Source organism: Lepidochelys olivacea (genome assembly GCF_965140295.1).
Source record: "Lepidochelys olivacea isolate rLepOli2 genome assembly, chromosome: 10".
Classification (NCBI taxonomy): domain Eukaryota; kingdom Metazoa; phylum Chordata; order Testudines; family Cheloniidae; genus Lepidochelys; species Lepidochelys olivacea.
Window position 1 is genome coordinate 20,977,120 of NC_140420.1, and position 16,938 is coordinate 20,994,057.

At 36.8% G+C, this 16,938-nt stretch overlaps 1 protein-coding gene across 2 annotated transcripts in view; it reads left to right on the forward strand.

Moving 5' to 3' along the window:
- The window catches only part of SNX29 (sorting nexin 29), a 451,127-nt gene that overhangs the window by 328,315 nt on the left and 105,874 nt on the right, over positions 1 to 16,938 (forward strand). For both annotated transcript variants that reach the window (XM_084640531.1, XM_084640532.1), the window contains one exon: positions 5,183 to 5,323. In XM_084640531.1, the coding sequence (XP_084496657.1) occupies positions 5,183 to 5,323 (141 nt within the window). The remainder of the gene's footprint in view (positions 1 to 5,182; positions 5,324 to 16,938) is intronic.

Genomic DNA, 16,938 nt, shown 5'->3' on the forward strand with positions numbered 1-16,938 from the left:
TGTTCAAAAATCCTTGCTCTCCAATTAAATAACCATTCTTGGAGAGATTCTGACTGAATGTGTAAGGGGATTTTTAATTTAAAATTATTTAATGGAGTTAGTTGAGGAAACTGATTATCGGAGGAAAAAGGAACATCTGTCAGAAAACCAGTGTGACCTGGAATACAGAGGGTCTTGGAATTGATTTTTAAATTGACCAATGAATAAGCCTTAGAGTTTTTAAGCATTCTAAAACACAATTTTAAGTTACGTTTATCTTTTTATTTATTTATTTGTTAGATCAGAAGAGGAAGATATTACATGTCATTGTTAAATTGTAGCATTATAGTTCGTTTTTGGCACAAGAACAGACATGAATTTGAACAATGTCAATGAGAGAATGCTGAGTAATTAACTAGAGGGTGGCATACTTTGTTATTTGTATAGGTCAAGTGCATGGTGCACACAAGGGACTTCTTGCATTCCTACATTTCCCCATCGTAAGCTCTCTGTTTGTCACCCTCCCATCTCTCTCTATTTCAAGGATTCCAAGCACAACCCCCCTCCATCTCTCTACATCATGCAGGGATTCTGTATGCCCTTCTTCCCCTGTACCAGGGTCTCCCATTCCAGGAGCTCTGTGTACCCCCTCTCCCTATACTTCACCCAAATTTGTATGTCTTTTCTTTCCATCTGGGAGATAAGTATTGAGGGTGTCAGCATTTTAAACTGTATTGGGACAATCAGGAGATAAGGTGGGTGAAATAATATGTTTTATTAGGCCAACATCTGTTGCAGAAAGACACAAGCTTTCAAGCTTACAGAGCTCTTCTGGGACAATGGGCAGAGCTGAGATGGGGAGTAAAGTTATGCTGGAAGATACTAATGCCCTCATGCATTTCTTTTGATCTATAGACTATTACGTAGCTGGTGGAAGCTGATGGGTCTGCTAGCCAGATGGCAGGGACTGACTTTGACCATAATCAACATTGTTCTGCCCATTGATGCTTAGAACATTCCTTGCAATTTGGAATTGATCGGATGCAGCATTCAAAAGTTATCATGTTACATCCAAGCAGAGAGAAATACCATCAAGTCAAGTGTAGGACCTTGCTTTGTTTGGGCAATCATTTTCTTTCCTATTTTAATAAAACTAAATGTTGAGAGACTAACAGGGTCAAATTATATATGACTTTGGTCTACGATCTAGAACAATGGATTATAGTGAAAAAAATGCTTTATAAAAAATCAGTGTTAATGTTAGAATTGGTATCTGGATTTTTCTTGTTTATTCTCTCTGGTATCTCTGAATTATATCATTCCTGTAGCATAATGCTTCCTCTGACCAGGACCACAAGGAGTTGCCATTCTCCTGTTGGTCTGATCAAAGTTCTGCTAAGATAGGAAGGGCCGCTGAACTGGGAATTCAGAGATCTGGTTTCAAATTTGCCACAGGCTTCCTGGGCAAATCACTTATTCTTTCTTTTTGACTCAGCTTCCCCATCTGTTAAATGTAGTTAAAATGTTTCTACTTCAAAGAGGTGCTTGTCTGGTGCGTACATGCCACAGTAATGAATTCTTAATAAATTGGGAAAGTGGATTGGGAGAGGCATGAGTAGACACTAGAAAAGGAATAGGATTCTTGGCAAGATATTGATATTTATGGCTTATATTTGCTATATGAAGGTTATTGAGAACTGACCATTTGTTTATTTTTTAAAAATTTGGTTCAAATAACTTGTTCTAGTTTCTGTTATATAGAGTATTCATTTTTGATAGATTATTTCATGATATTGAAGACCTTTCCTACTCCGCTGGCACAATATGAGGTCCCCTGTTCCTCAAGGTGCCTGTCGATGTTATCATAGCATCTGTTTTAGGGTTGTTGCTTATTTAGTAGCCAGAAATTAGGCTGAATTCGTAATTAAGGGCCGGTGGTAAAATCCAGCCCTCACTGAGGTCAATGGCAAAACTCCCATTTACTTCAGTAGGGTCAAGATTTCAACCCAGCGTGTACCAGGCTGCTTGATTTAGTGATGTATAGTAGTAAATCAACTACAGAGACATTTTGTTCTCCATCCTTCTATACTCACGTTTTGTAATGCATTTGCCTAACAGTAGCCATCTGCATGCCTTATGGGCACTAAACTAAAACGAGCTTAACCAATCTTTTTAACATTTAGGCCTTATTTTCTTTGATTTCCCAAGTGAGCTGAGATTAATGGTCTTGAAATATCTTGGCTTCTGAATAGTATTCTCTGTTAAGATAATAAAGCTGTAAATGCTTGTACTAAAGCAGGAACTTTAATTTGCCTTTCAAACACTATTATATGATTGTCAATAAATTCAATATGACACAGGGCTCTTAGTGTCAGTTCTTCATACCTTACAATCTCAAAGAAAATTCAATATCTGTGTTCTTCAAAGAACAGGAAGTAAAATCTTTAATGATGTATATAATAAATGAATCGATTTTTTCAGTCTTTAAAATATTCAGTTACAGTGTATTAGACTCCTTAATTACTTAACTACAGGTTACACCTTACTAGGTAACATAGAATTGCATGATTCACCAAATTACAATTTTCTCTGTACTTGAGTAGTAAAAATAGGAATTCCATATTAAATAACTACATTAAAATAATTTAGGTATACTTTGTTTTATAAGAAGCCTGAAAAATTCTGAATAATAGTCATCTATGCCAAAGTAATATATTTTAAACATAGTGATTAAAGAAAGGTGGAGAAAGAGCTGAGGGGATAAAAAGTATTTAAAAATGCAGTTCTTACCACAATGCATCAAATGTTTGCACATATGGAAATGTTTCCTACCACTGGCATTGATATCCTTCATTTAAATCTAATTTCTTTTACATTAAGATTTCTAATATATTGTGCCTGAATTATATATTATGTCTTAGAATCATCTAGTTTTTATTAATTCAGTAAGATAGTTTAAACATATGCTTAGCGTCATTGATTTCAGTGGAACTACCTCACGTACTTAGGGACAAGTAATCTTGTTAAGTATCTTGTTGAATTGGGGTCTAAATCCCTTGGTTTTCTATCACTTAATATGAAATCCAGTACCCTTGCATTATTGTCAGCCACCAGCAACATACTCAACATGGCTGTTTGTAATCACTTACCCTCTCTTCTTCCAAATTCTCTTCATTTACAAGTGTGCTGAATTCTTTCCACTGATAGTCTTTTAAAATGTTAATGAATCAGTCACGTTATCTTAATTCCCTATTAAATCTAGTTAGCAGAGCTATTTCACTAGCTATTATTTTAAAATTTGTATTGCTCTTTAAATACTTGGCCATGTGGTCTACCTATTTTTAGAGCCCCATCACTGTAATACCTGAATTCCTATTGCCAAATACAATTGCCTGTAGTTTTGTGTGTTCGTATATAAGCTAAGTAGACCAAACTCAACAGCTCTGGCATTCTCAACTTTGAGACTATCATATTTGCTTTCTCCAGCAGAATCTATCATTATAATCATGAAGAGCAAGTGAAGTGATGTACAATGGTAACCATTACAAGCTAACGTTTAACAAGTTATCACACAATACTGTGATTATTGCCTGTACTATGTATAGGGAAATACCATAGTAACTCAAATACTATTTGTGTGGTAGCTGTTTGTCCATTATCTGATTATAGTCATGGCAGGTTTGGGGTTGGGAACCTTGTTTCCTTTAGGAGTCCATGGCACCATGTATGAAATACAATGCTAAATAGTTTTGTAAAGTCTATATTCATCTCTTGACTTTTTCACTGTTTCTGTAAAAGTGATTATCTTCTCTAAAAGTAATACTTTTAAAAATTGCCATGAAATGTTTAAATGTTGGTATCTAAAGTTAGCACCTAAATAAAATAATTAGATCCTCAGTACTGTTGAAAATCAGGCCAATTATACAGGTATCTTGATGTGGATTTGGATATTTAATTTTAGTCTCCTGAGTTCTAATATTTTTGCTTTGGCTTTTTTCTTGCTTATTCCTGTTTCCTCCTTTTTCTTTTTGATCATTGTGTCTCTGATGACCATTAGCACTACTTTTTTCAGATGATGATCATCTCAGTGATCTGGAAACGCCTTAAAAAATGCTGTTGAGGAAATATGGCAGTTTTGCCTCATCAGTTCTAATCTGCCCTAGCACATTATATAAACTGCACAAGTCATTAATATTAGAAAGTTTGGGGTGGGAAGGATAGGGCACAGATGCTGCAGGGGGAACCAGTGCAAACATAGCTCCTAAAGGCATTAGGTTGCTGTGGGTAGGAAAACAAGAAGTCATACCAAAGAGAACACTAGTCCCAAATGCCCTCAGTCATGAGTCCTGAGTTCATTGTGGAGTTTCTGGGTTTCAGAGTAATGCCTCTCCTCCATAAGGTTAAAGCCCCTTTTCCCAATAGAGAGCATAGTTCCAGAGCCATTAATTAATTCTCAGAGTTTTGTGAGCATGTTTTCCTTTTCTATGGGTTTTCCCTCAGAGAGGGGAACATTTAGCACATTATTGGTAGTACCCTCATGAAAGTAATTGAGCCGTGGCAAAAACATCCATTATGTGAAATTATACTACACGTCCTGTGCAAAAATAAAAAGGGGGGTCGGGGGAGATAAAACTGCTTCTATTTTTCAAACAATAAGATTTCAGTAGTTTATACTCCGGGATTTTATAATCTGTTTTGACTTCTTAAAAAAACTTATTCATTCATGAAGGATGTGTTTTGCTTTAGCATAACTGTGATGAGTAAATACAGTTTGTGACATAAGAATTATGATGAGAAATTCATTTGTGAAGTTGGAAAACTATTAAATGTACAGAAATAAGTGTAAATTATATCAGATTAATTTTTTCTTTGTGCACTGGTCAGTAAACCTGCTGGCAACAGAAAGCATTAATAGCTATCTTACCACAAAATTACAGCCACGTCTTGTAATAATGAGCAAGTTAATGTATGTCACCATTGAATCCAATAAAAGGGAATTAGATTAATGACCTGTTGAATAAACATAGCTACACCTGATGACTGTTTGCAGTCAGATGTAGTTGTAGGTAAATAGTCCTAAAACTACTGAGAGTGTTATGTCATAAAGGTGAAGGTACTTGACAAACAGTACTTTTAACAAAGAGAGACAAAATGAATGTAATGATTGCCTTTAAAATTGATCTTTTCTTGTCTACGCTTGCAGGTATATATCAGAATAAAAGATGATGAATGGAATGTTTATCGAAGATATGCAGAATTCAGAAGCTTGCATCACAAGCTACAAAATAAATACCAACAAGTAAGGACCTTTAACTTCCCACCAAAAAAAGCCATTGGAAACAAGGTAAAGGAAAATGTATTCTCAACATTTATTAATATTGTGAAATTAAATACTGAATACATTAAAGTGAAAGTTATAATCAAAAATTTAATTTAACAAAATAGAACATGAATGAGGATAAGGATATCTATTGTATTTGATGTAGCATGAATGATGTATCTCATGAAATGCACAATACAAACTATAATTTTCCCAGTTGAGAAACGAGGAACAAATCGTAGGGCATAGTGAATTGAATGCTTGATCTATATATTCCTTGTAGTTATTTAATGTGAACAGTGCTTCATAATTAACTTTTTAATGTGTTAAACTAATTCCTGATTTAAGACTATTAGAGGATTAGTAAAAACAAGCAATGATTTCTATTGCTTGCAGATATATGCAGGTGATAGGGTAGGTTTTCAGAGACATATGTCTGAAAGGTATTGTATATGAAGGAGATTTTCAGTTATGTGCAATTAAATATTTCAATGTATAAATCAAATGTTGGTGGGTCTTTAGTCTATATTCTGACCAAGGTTTGATATACAAGTCTGTGCAGAAAATCTGAACTAAATCAAATACTGGTAACTTTACAATTAGTCGTTCCTATTAATTTATTCATCTGTAATAGGACTTGGACTAATCAATTTCTCAGTGTTCTCAGAAGTCATACCGAGTAAATTATTTACAGATAGAAAATCCAGATTGTCCTACACAATCAGTGTGGTCTCTAGTTGTTTTGTTTTTAAATAGACGATGTTTGCTGATGCCATTTGAAGGGATACAGAAATAAAACACAAGATTCTGGTAAATGGATTAAAGATCTAGGTTGCAATCTTATTGAAATGTCTCAAGCTTCAGTTATGCCCAACAGCTAGTCATGCATGTAGTCCTAAAAGCCAATAGCCACAAGGATACCTATCAGATTATTTTCAACAACGGTAGGATGAAGCACACAGGACACAACTCCCAAACCATACCAATGTTGAGATGGAAGATATACTTTTGTGCGGGGATCTGTACATGAGACCTGTACATAAGCCCCTCATTCCTTAAGGGCCTTAGCACAGCTGTTTCCTGACCTGAGTCTAAGATTTAAGAAAGGAGGCCAAGACGATCAACTGTTAGAACAAGAGACTCCTATCTATCAAGTGAAGTTAATAATGAATGTCCCAGGCAATGTGGACCCAAGTACAGTATTTCAGTGACTTTATTCTAACAACAGCTTCTAGCATACAGCTCTTAATGTCTCCTTCCAGGCCATGTGTAAACAATGTGCCCTCCCCACTCATGGACACCCATGTCCTCACCCAGGGATCCCCATTTCAGTGTGCTCCAGGGGGAAGGTGAAAAGGAAAGGAAACTAGTAAGTGCGCTACAGGAAAATGTTCCTTCCTGACCTCCAATACTGTTATGAGATTCTCCCTATAATCATGTGAGTGCTCATCTCCCCCAGCAACCCACCGAGAGTGATCAGATAGTAAGTGTGGGGAAGTAACGGGGACAGGGGTAATAGGTTGTTTACATAAGACAAAGCCCCTAATATCGGGATGGTCCCTGCAATATAGGGACATCTGGTTACCCTAAGCCGACCCCAGTGTATATCAAGGCATTTAGCCTCTCTCAGCATGTTGGCAGAAATATGTGAGATCATGCACTAGTATGAACTGCTGACACTTTCTTATTTTGAGCTCCCAGTTTCTGAAAGAGTTGGACCATCACCAGGACAGCTAAGAATGAGATACTGAGCACTTCTCTGTGCAGTGTGAAGAGGCCAGAGTGATATAAAGGTGCTCTTAAAACCCTGGATCCAGCTGATGGGCGAATTTCCCTGGTACAGGAACTGAGGAAAACAGTCGGCTGTTTTTTGAGGATTCCCAGCATAAGAGGGGTTTTGCAGGAAGGGGGAATGTGTCAGGGTGGGGTCACAGCAAGTAGCACTGTACAGATTCTGGGCAGCACTGCTTCCTATCAGTGTTGCGGGGTGGGGACAAGCAGGGGCAGGCAGCAGGTGGGGACAGCCTGTAATAGCTTAGACAACCCTGATGGGCAGCATAACTTATGTTGGGGTCTACTTTAACCACCAGCAGCAGCCCAGAATTGGGCAGATGTAAAAGCCACCGTAGGACCCGTCCTCCTGGGTTCTGAGTTCTGTGACAGAGAGAGCGAGTCTAGATGCTAACCCTGTTTCTTCTTCTCCCCACTATTTGCAACGAAACAAACAATAAATTGCTGAGTTGATGTGGGGAATCAGATAAAAGACCAGGTGCAAGCAGCTTCTCCTGCACACACTGTGGCATCATCCTCCAGTCATGGAAAGTGTGATTCTTATGGATTTAGGAATTCTCATGAAACTTTCTAATGACAACCAGACCATACAAATAAGGGAGTTATGTATAACCTTTGTCTTCACCACCTGCAAATACATTTACTGTCGAATTATTAACTAAGTCCTAAAGTCACTAAAAATAAAACTATGCAAACCAAAATGGAAACAAAAGCAAAAATACACTTCTTGAAAGCTGAATGTATATTTAAGGAGGAAACCTTTACTATTTTACATTCCTTCCAACAAATATAGTAGCAGTACCTATTTGTATACATTAATTCCTGACCCATCAATGTAAACTGTAAACAATTTCCATATACATTCCACAGATTTCCTGTGTGACTTTAACTAGTCATTTATTCTCTTTGTGCCTCCGTGTCTCATATGTAAAATGGGAATTATGGTACTTCCATAATACTGGGGTTTGGTGAGGATAAATTCATTAAAGATTGTGAGTCATTCAGATACTGCAATAATGGGGTCCATATATGTACTTTAGATAGATGGATAGATCTATTCAGATAAATATCTCCCATCCTGTACTTTTTAAAATGGTTCTCAAGTGTTGCAGTTTGAGAAAGGCTTGCTGTTCATTCTGACTCTTCTGGGGAACTTGTTCTTTTGGAAGCCATATAATTATTCTCCTCACTACCATTGGTGTGTTCTGCTTCTAAGTTGCTTTTTTTAAACAGAAGTACCCTTCAGATCAGAAGTACCATTTAATATGCATTGTGGCCTATTTATGTACATTTAATATAGTATTCATAATTTCAGTAGAGTCTCTTTGCTCTGCTTTCATCATATTTACCGATAGGTACTATATATTTGTATAATGACTTCAATAATTCATAGATTTTAAGGTGAGAAGAGATCATTAGATCATCTAGTCCAGGGGTTCTCAAATTTCATTGCACCGTGACCCCCTTCTGATAACAAAAATTACTACATGACCCCAGGAGCGGGGACCAAAACTTGAGCCCGCTCAAGTCCCGCCACCCCGGGAAGGGGGGCCAAAGCCAAAGCTCAAGAGCTTCAGACCCAGGCAGAGTGCCTATAACCTGAGCCCTGCCACCCAGGGCTGAAGCCCTCAGGCGGTGGGGCTCGGGCTTCGACTTTGGCCCCAGCAAGTCTAATGGCAACCCTGGTGATCCCATTAAAACAGGGTTGCAACTCACTTTGGGGTCCCGACCCACATTTTGAGAACTGCTAATCTAGTCTGACATCCTGTATAATGCAGACCAATCTGGTTACTAAATGACCAGGTGTAGTCTTTCATTAATATAATCAATCCAATACGTAGTGTCAGCTAGGTAGATTTTTTTTTAATTACTAAAGAATCTAAATATGTTTCTGATAACTACTCGATTTTTAAGAATGGTAGTAGAAGAGTGCTATTCTTGATATAGTTGTCACTCTAAACTGATAATTTTCCTGTCTAGTAGTAATTGTTCTTTGATCCCTTTTCTTTTTGGCTTCTCTTTAGTACAGAGATATCATTGCTTCTCTTTAGTACACTGATTGTTGCCCAGAGCAACAGTTCTGGAGAATTCTTAATATGTACTTTATTATCACAGACAGCTTGAGTGTTAGAGGTTAGATATTCAGCAAGGTCATGAGTCTGATGGGCATATTTTAATAATTCCATATCTTATGGATGCAAAATTATTCTAATAGCCACTATACTGGTGCATGATCATCTGTTTTGAGGCCAATTTGTTAATGTTCAACTGTGTAAAATTGAAGGAAAATAACAATCGATTAATTAAAAAAGATAGATGGGAATAAGAAAAGCATATTTCCTTGTTCTATAGGATTAGGAAATGTTAACTGAGGGGTGGGCTGTTCACATCAAATATTGTCTATGCTCAATTGCAGCTTCAGTGGAGCTAGAGGAAATGAACTACAGTTATCCGTCTAGTGTTGATCAAGCAATTATCAAAATATTTTGATTAATCCCAGGCTCATGAAATATTTTTGCATAAAATCTACAAGGCACAATATTAGTTCAGGAACAATACATAAGAACAGTACAATATATTTCCTGTAATTAGAGACATGCATAATTTTTATTAAAAAAACGAGGTATCTGATAGCACCTTAAAGACTAACAGATTTACTTGGGCATAAGCTTTCATGGGTAAAAAACCCCACTTCTTTGGATGCATGGAGTGAAAATTAAAGATGCAGGCATAAATATACTGATACATGAAGAGAAGGGAGTTACCTTACAAGTGGAGAACCAGTGTTAACAAGGCCAATTCAGTCAGGGTGAATGTGGTCCACTCCCAATAATTGATGAGGAAGTGTCTGACAGCTGCTCCATTCGGGTGAGTGTGTGCTACAGAGCCCTGTCTGGATATAAATTTTGTATCTGCATCTGAGCCACGATCCACAAAAATGGTCCATGGATATAAAGCGTATATCCACGGATTTGCAGGGCTCTAACCATAAGCACATGTTTAGTTTTATTTTCATTTAACTATATCACAACTTTTGATGGCATGTTCTTGAACAACAGTACAAGTAGCCTCATAGGAAGCATTACACTCAATGGATGATTGAAAGATGGGGAGTTGCCACTGAGCTACCTTCCCATACCAGAGGGAGTTGGATTTCCTGGGACAGTAATTTCCATGGGATTGTGTCTATGCCTTGGAATAACGCAGTTCCATCTGAGCCTTGGGATTAGGTGGTCCAGTATAGGTTTTAGATAGTAATGTAATGAGTAATTACAAGAGGAAAAAGCTGGTGATGATTCTGGGCCATATGGTTCCCCTTCCTTTTTAGTTGCATGTGGCCTTTCAGGTGTACAGAATTATTTCAATAAAAGTTGTTGCTCTTAGGTCAGAATTATGGTGGGAGGCAGGGTCCTCCCATAGTTAAAGTTACAACTAGCCTCCCATTTCCTGTTTGTCTTATTGCCATCTGCACACAGTATCAACTCTGGGGATTTATCTCTCTCAATTTCATGAAGATGAGGAGTGAATTCACATACACTATTAAACCAGGTTATTTGCTCCTTGAAAACTTGTCAGATGACAAGAATCAGCAAAAATCCTTTGGATGTCTTATAGTATGTTATTTATGAGAGATGCATTCAGAGCCCTTCTTCCCAAAATTAAAATATTTATACTTTCAGCAGTTTTTTTCTCCCTATTCCTCCTGGAGCTGCTGGGCCTTTTCTATGTCCTGTTGTTAATCACACCTCTCAAATTTAGTGCAACTCCAGGGACACTTACTGAATTCTCTCTGAAAAGAGGATGATACCAAATGTTCTCCGAAATGGCCTAGATCTACTAGTGCAGAAAGTCACAAAATGCTCTCCAGCATGTTTCTATGGAGAGTACTGGAGCACTGAAGGGTGAACCTGCCAAGAAGACAATTATGTGGAACAGTATATGGAGTGCTATTAACTCTCCAACCTACTGTAATAGAGACATGAGGGAACGCAGGTACAAGTTCAGAGAGACCTGAAGCTTTGTCACAAAGAAAATGGGGAGAGAGAATAGTGTTGCAACTGAATGAAAATAGAGAAAAATTCCAGAAATCAGATATCTGTAATTTTGACAGTGCTGAAATTGTATACAATGGCAATTATCTGTGAAAGGAGAAAATATTTAACAATTGTAAAACAGTAAGATTTAGAATATGGTATATTATTTGGTACGATTATTATGTTTGCTGTGCACTTGTTCCTTCCATTTGTTTATCTCTAGAATAAATTGTGTTCTATGTTCAGGTCTCTTCAAAATCACATATCTACAGTTAGAATTTAGTCTTAACACTTTTAAATGGGGAAACATCAGTCTATTGTATAGGCAGTTTGGATAAAGCCAATATATATATACATATATTTGTCCTCATTCCACCTGACGTCATAGTCCATCACAAATTAGTATAAAGAGAACAGAGAGAAAAGAAGGAAGATCCCTTATAGGTAAGTAACCTTGCTTTTACATTGCAGAGAAGAAAGTCTACTAGATTTCAGTTTTGTGACTTTGTTTTACAGTACTCAGGTAACACATTTTAAATATATTAAATTAAAACTAATGTAATGCAATGAAAAACTTACTCATCCTGTCCAAGTGTTTTTGATTTAGACCAGAACTACATTGAATTATTTATATACACAAATTGATAGAGAACTATGATCATAGCAGTACATCTAAAACTTTAATATAACAAAAGTATCTTTTTACACATCCGAACTTCACATAGAATACTTGCTATTGGTGATCTTTCTGAGCTGAGAACAAATGGATGTCAGAAAACTTGAAGTGATATAATCCTTACTAGGATAAACAGAATTTCTTCACAATATCTGTCTTGCATTGCACAGGAGAGTAAGAATGGGAAAAGAACAAGGCAGTTGTTCTTGTTCTCTTTCCTTGTTTAGTGCTTTTACTCTAACGGGGAGATGTTTTTTCTTAGTGATTCTATTCAATATACATCCATCTCACACCTGACACTTTCCGTGCAGTGAGCTATTGGTCATTTCATGTAATGTTGAAGGATCTGAACTGCATTGTGAATACTTAAGTCTGCTTTATACCTTTTAAAACGTATGTCTTATACCAATACTGGTCATGATTTCTATCAATTTACTTAATATCAACTTTTATCCACAAACATGTACAAAGTGATTTGTTACTTCTAACAATGTTTTTTCATATTTGAAACATCATAGTCTTTCATTCAGTCTGCTGGTACCTTGGATATATTCCATTTTTGCTTGTAACTTTGCCTATACACTCTCCATAATTCATCTCCACAAGGAGTACTCCCCTCGCGTCATTTCCTAATGTCCAAAGGACTGGGGTTTTCCTCCTATGTTCTAAAGGGAGGGCCTGGGGAACATGGCCTTCCCCTTGTGGAGCTCCCCAGACTTGGAGAGGGTCATGGAAAATGACTCTTTCCCCATTTGCCTTTCAACCTCTTGCTGCTCCCTGGTCTCACAATGGGACGAACTCCACCACTACCTCTGATCTCTCACCTTAGGAGGTTTGTGGCATACCCTGGGAAGCCTTTGGGTGCTCAGTAAGGCTTCATTCTCCTCAGTGATCTTAATAGGCCACTTGGCAATCACTCCAGATCCTTAAAAGGCTCCTCAGTCCCAAATGAACCAAAATTGGCTTCTGAATCCTAAATGAGCCAAATGAGACTTTTAGGGAGTTGGAGGAGGCTCCAGATAAATGGCTTAAAGTTGGGGGTGGGGAGCGGTGAACGACTCCTATGATCCTAATGCTTGTGGGGAATGGATCTTTTAAGTCTCAAGAGGGGGAATGATGAGCCATTTAAGACTTGATGAATTTTCTCCCCTCATGGAGACCCCATTTAATTCTGTGGCTTCACCCTCAGCTCCGAAACAGGTCTTCACTTACTGTTCGTTTACTAAGGCTTGTGGGGAGAGGGAAAAAAATTCATATGGATCACTGGGAGTTCTTCCTTCTTGCAGAACTTCCTTTACCCCCATAGCCCTCTGCTCTTCCTCCCCCAGATCTCTTAGGATTTTCAGGTGCAGTACTTCCTTTCTTTGGGCCTCGGGATCTGATCTACCAATTTTGAAGCCAGTGATATGAGGGGTTTTTTTGTTTGTTTGTTGCCTATTTTAGAGTGGAAAGGGCAAAACTGTGCTTATAAGTTTCTACTCAATGGCAATCTTCACAATGGACTGACTACTGCCACTCCACTGCAATATGATGTGCATGCACATCAAATGCCACAAATGATATGCATTTTGAAAAGAATGAGGGTTTATATCAATTTTTGTAGCTAGAGTTGGAAGGGTACTCTAGTCCGTTCACCTGCACCTTGAACTGGATTGATTAAATCCTCCCTGATGTGTCTCAAGTTCTGTCTTAAATTACTGCAATAATGGCATTTGCACAACCTCAAAGATCTGGCCCATTGCCTAATAGTTCTTATGTCTGATAGTTTTCCTTAATATTTAGCTTATATTTTTTCTGTTACAGCCTAAATCCTTAACCTGCTTCTTAACCTCCCTGAATAAAATTACAGGAAAAATTGATCCCTGTAAATTATAAAAGTTATAATATACATTATCTTTATGCTTTAGTACATAATCATACTCCCAGTCCCAGTTGTCTTTATCCTACGATGAGCACAGGTTTCTTCCCCTTACTTTCCAAATGTTTTATAAATGTTGTTGCTCTTCTAAACACTCTCATAGTGACTAATTTTTCATAACAGGTGTTGGACTTGCTACATATTAACAATGCATAAATATTTCCTGGCCCTATTCTTCTCATTCTCTGTGGGTGCCATAATGATAATATGAATGCAGTCACTTGCTGCTCCCACATTAAAAAACCTGCAATGACTGAAGAACAGATCTCAGTAATTGATGCAAAAGACCTCACAGCTAATCAAATTCATCCCCCAAGTAGATGACATATCAAAAAAATGTAAACCGTTCTTCACTTTCTACCAATTATGTGAATTCAATGATTGTCTGAATGTGTAGAAATTGAGTATGGTATCATTACACTGAATACTGACATATCTGCATGATATCCATTGCTCTCCTTTAAAACATCTGTTACGTAATATGAAAAGAATGAACAGTGCTTTAGGTTGGTAAGAGAATCACTTTGCCTTGATTGTCCAACTACCCAGAAAGAACTCTACAGAGATTTAACATAACTCTCCTATTTGGGAAAAAGTGCTGAATGCAGCACTCATTCATCATTTTGAGTTCATGCAATCAAAATCTATGCACTCCTTCTGTAGCTAGTCCTCAATATTAGCAACACCTCTCCCCACCACACACACATAACTCCCTCCTCCAAAGTAGATCAACAAACACAATTATGTATGACCTCTGCAGTAGTCACCTATCAGTGAAATCCCCAATGCTAGCTCGTACCGAATTTTGTCTCTCTAGATATTTTGTGTGTTTGCACGTGTATATATGTCCTAAAGATGCCTACAAGTCTGTGATTGTATCAGTTGATTTCTTTGGAATTCTTGTGTACATTTTAAAGCACTACTGTTTGTTGTCACTGAGGGCTTAAGCCTGCTCCCTTTAAAGTCTATGGTAATCCTGCCATTGCTTCTGTAGTGCAGAACAGCCCCTTGATCATTGCAGTAGCTTTCTATTCCTGCACATGTTGCTGTCTTTAATCAGTGCATGTTGTTTAAGATACCCAAAAGGATATGGAAAATTTCCACAGGATATCTTTCTTTTGGAATGGTAAGATTTAGAAAGCAAAGCTTTTAATTGCAAATACATGAGAATGACAATGTATAGGTTACACATCTTATATTGTATGTTTTGTTTTGTTTTAAATCTTATTCACCAGACAGAAAGTTTCCTGGCAGTGTAAGATAAAGTCTACTTACTGTTCAACTCGTCTTTTACAACATGACAAGGCTACACATACCTACATGGTAAAACATTCATACAAAAATTTAAAACCTGTTTGCTGCATTTGAAAAAAACTAAACACATGTGTGTATATGCACACACACACACATTTTTATATTCCATTAAAAAAAATGTTAAGATTACAAAGTCAAATGCTCAAAAGTTTAAAAAATGCCATAAGGTTGCCTCTGCAGCTTTATTTTGGCTCGCTTATTCATAGGCAGTATGCCACTATGTCTAATTACATAATCACAGACTGTACAATTTTTTCTATAAAATGCACAGGTATATAGTCCTCAGTAAAGTATCTGTTCAATATTTCTTTTTATCCTCATCATTCTATACATGGCCCCATGCTTTATTTACTACACACCATCCAAACACTGCACTGAATGTCAAAATTTTAATCTGTTTTTCTATTGTGCTTATAGCCACAGTAATCTAAAAACATTAATGAATTTTTCATAACAACCCTGTCAGGTAGGGAAAGCCAACATTCTCTAAAGTAACGACGATATTTGTTGCTTCAATATCTGATGTCCATCTTGAGACCTCTATCATCTGCATTTTCAAAGTTGCTGAGCACTCACAGCATTCACTGATTTCCAATGTAGTTGTGAGTGCTCAGTGTCTTTGAAAATCAGCCCTAGGCATTTTGAGTCTAGTACTCAAAATGAAAATAACAATTAATGGCCAGTTCTGAATTTTCGTTTTAAGTGACTTGGTCGGTATTATATATATTGGTAACATGCTAGGGTAGGACCCAGTTGTCATGGGCTCAGTCCTATCTCTTAACCATTCATCCTTTCTTTCCCAGAAGCCCCCCTTCCCCTTTTCTAATACACTACGTATCTTACAGCTTCTGTACTGAATAAGACAGTGGGTTAACTGGCAATAACCTCTTTCACAACATAAACTTGCTTCATTCATTATGTACACCATGCCCATAATTGTAAACATCGTCTGGAAAATGTGCAGCAGCAATCAAAAAAGCAAATAATGTTCACCATAATATAGTACTACATTATTATTATAATGGCAATATATAATTCAATTATGCGCTTTCCTGGAATACTGTGTTCACTTCTGGTTACCCTAGCTATTTTTTTTAAAGGGAAGACAAAATAGAGGAGATTTGGAAGTAGACAAAAATACTTAGAAGTATTGATGTGAGGAGACATTGAAAAGATTAGGGCTATTTAGAGAGGAGCCAAAGAGGGGATATGATAAAGGTATACAAAATGATGAAAGCTAAATTAGGGTAAATATAGGAACCTTTCTTATAATACAAGAACAAGAGGACAATCAGAAACTTTCCAAATGGCAGGATACTGTATAATTGTCCAATCTTGAGTAGTCACATTTGATTTAACATAGCAGCTCTTTTGTTTCTGAGGAAATCCTTGTACTTATGTCATCTATCAATCAAATTTGCTAATACGTATATACTTTATTAAATGCTCAAGATTCAATACATATTCTCATGTGAGCACTTCATTTTTAGTGTACTATGCATTTTGGTAATGTACAAAAGAAACGGTAAGAACCTTATTGTGTATTTGTGAACCTATTGATTACATTTCTTGTGTAATACTAGACTGACATGAAAAATCATGAACACAGTTTTTATGTTAATTTGACATTGTATGCATTGTCATAGCTGTATTCATGAATTACATATGCACTTCTATGATTTTATTGCTCTTATAGAAAATGTAGTTATGTTTAATAATAAATACTGTTATAATAATAAATAGCTGTATTCATGAATTACATATGCACTTTTATGATTTTATTGCTCTTATAGAAAATGTAGTTATGTTTAATAATAAATACTCCTACAGTGTTTGTGTGAAATACTTTTACAAAAATGAATCATACAATTCTATATAACTGATAAATGTAAAATACAGTAAATGT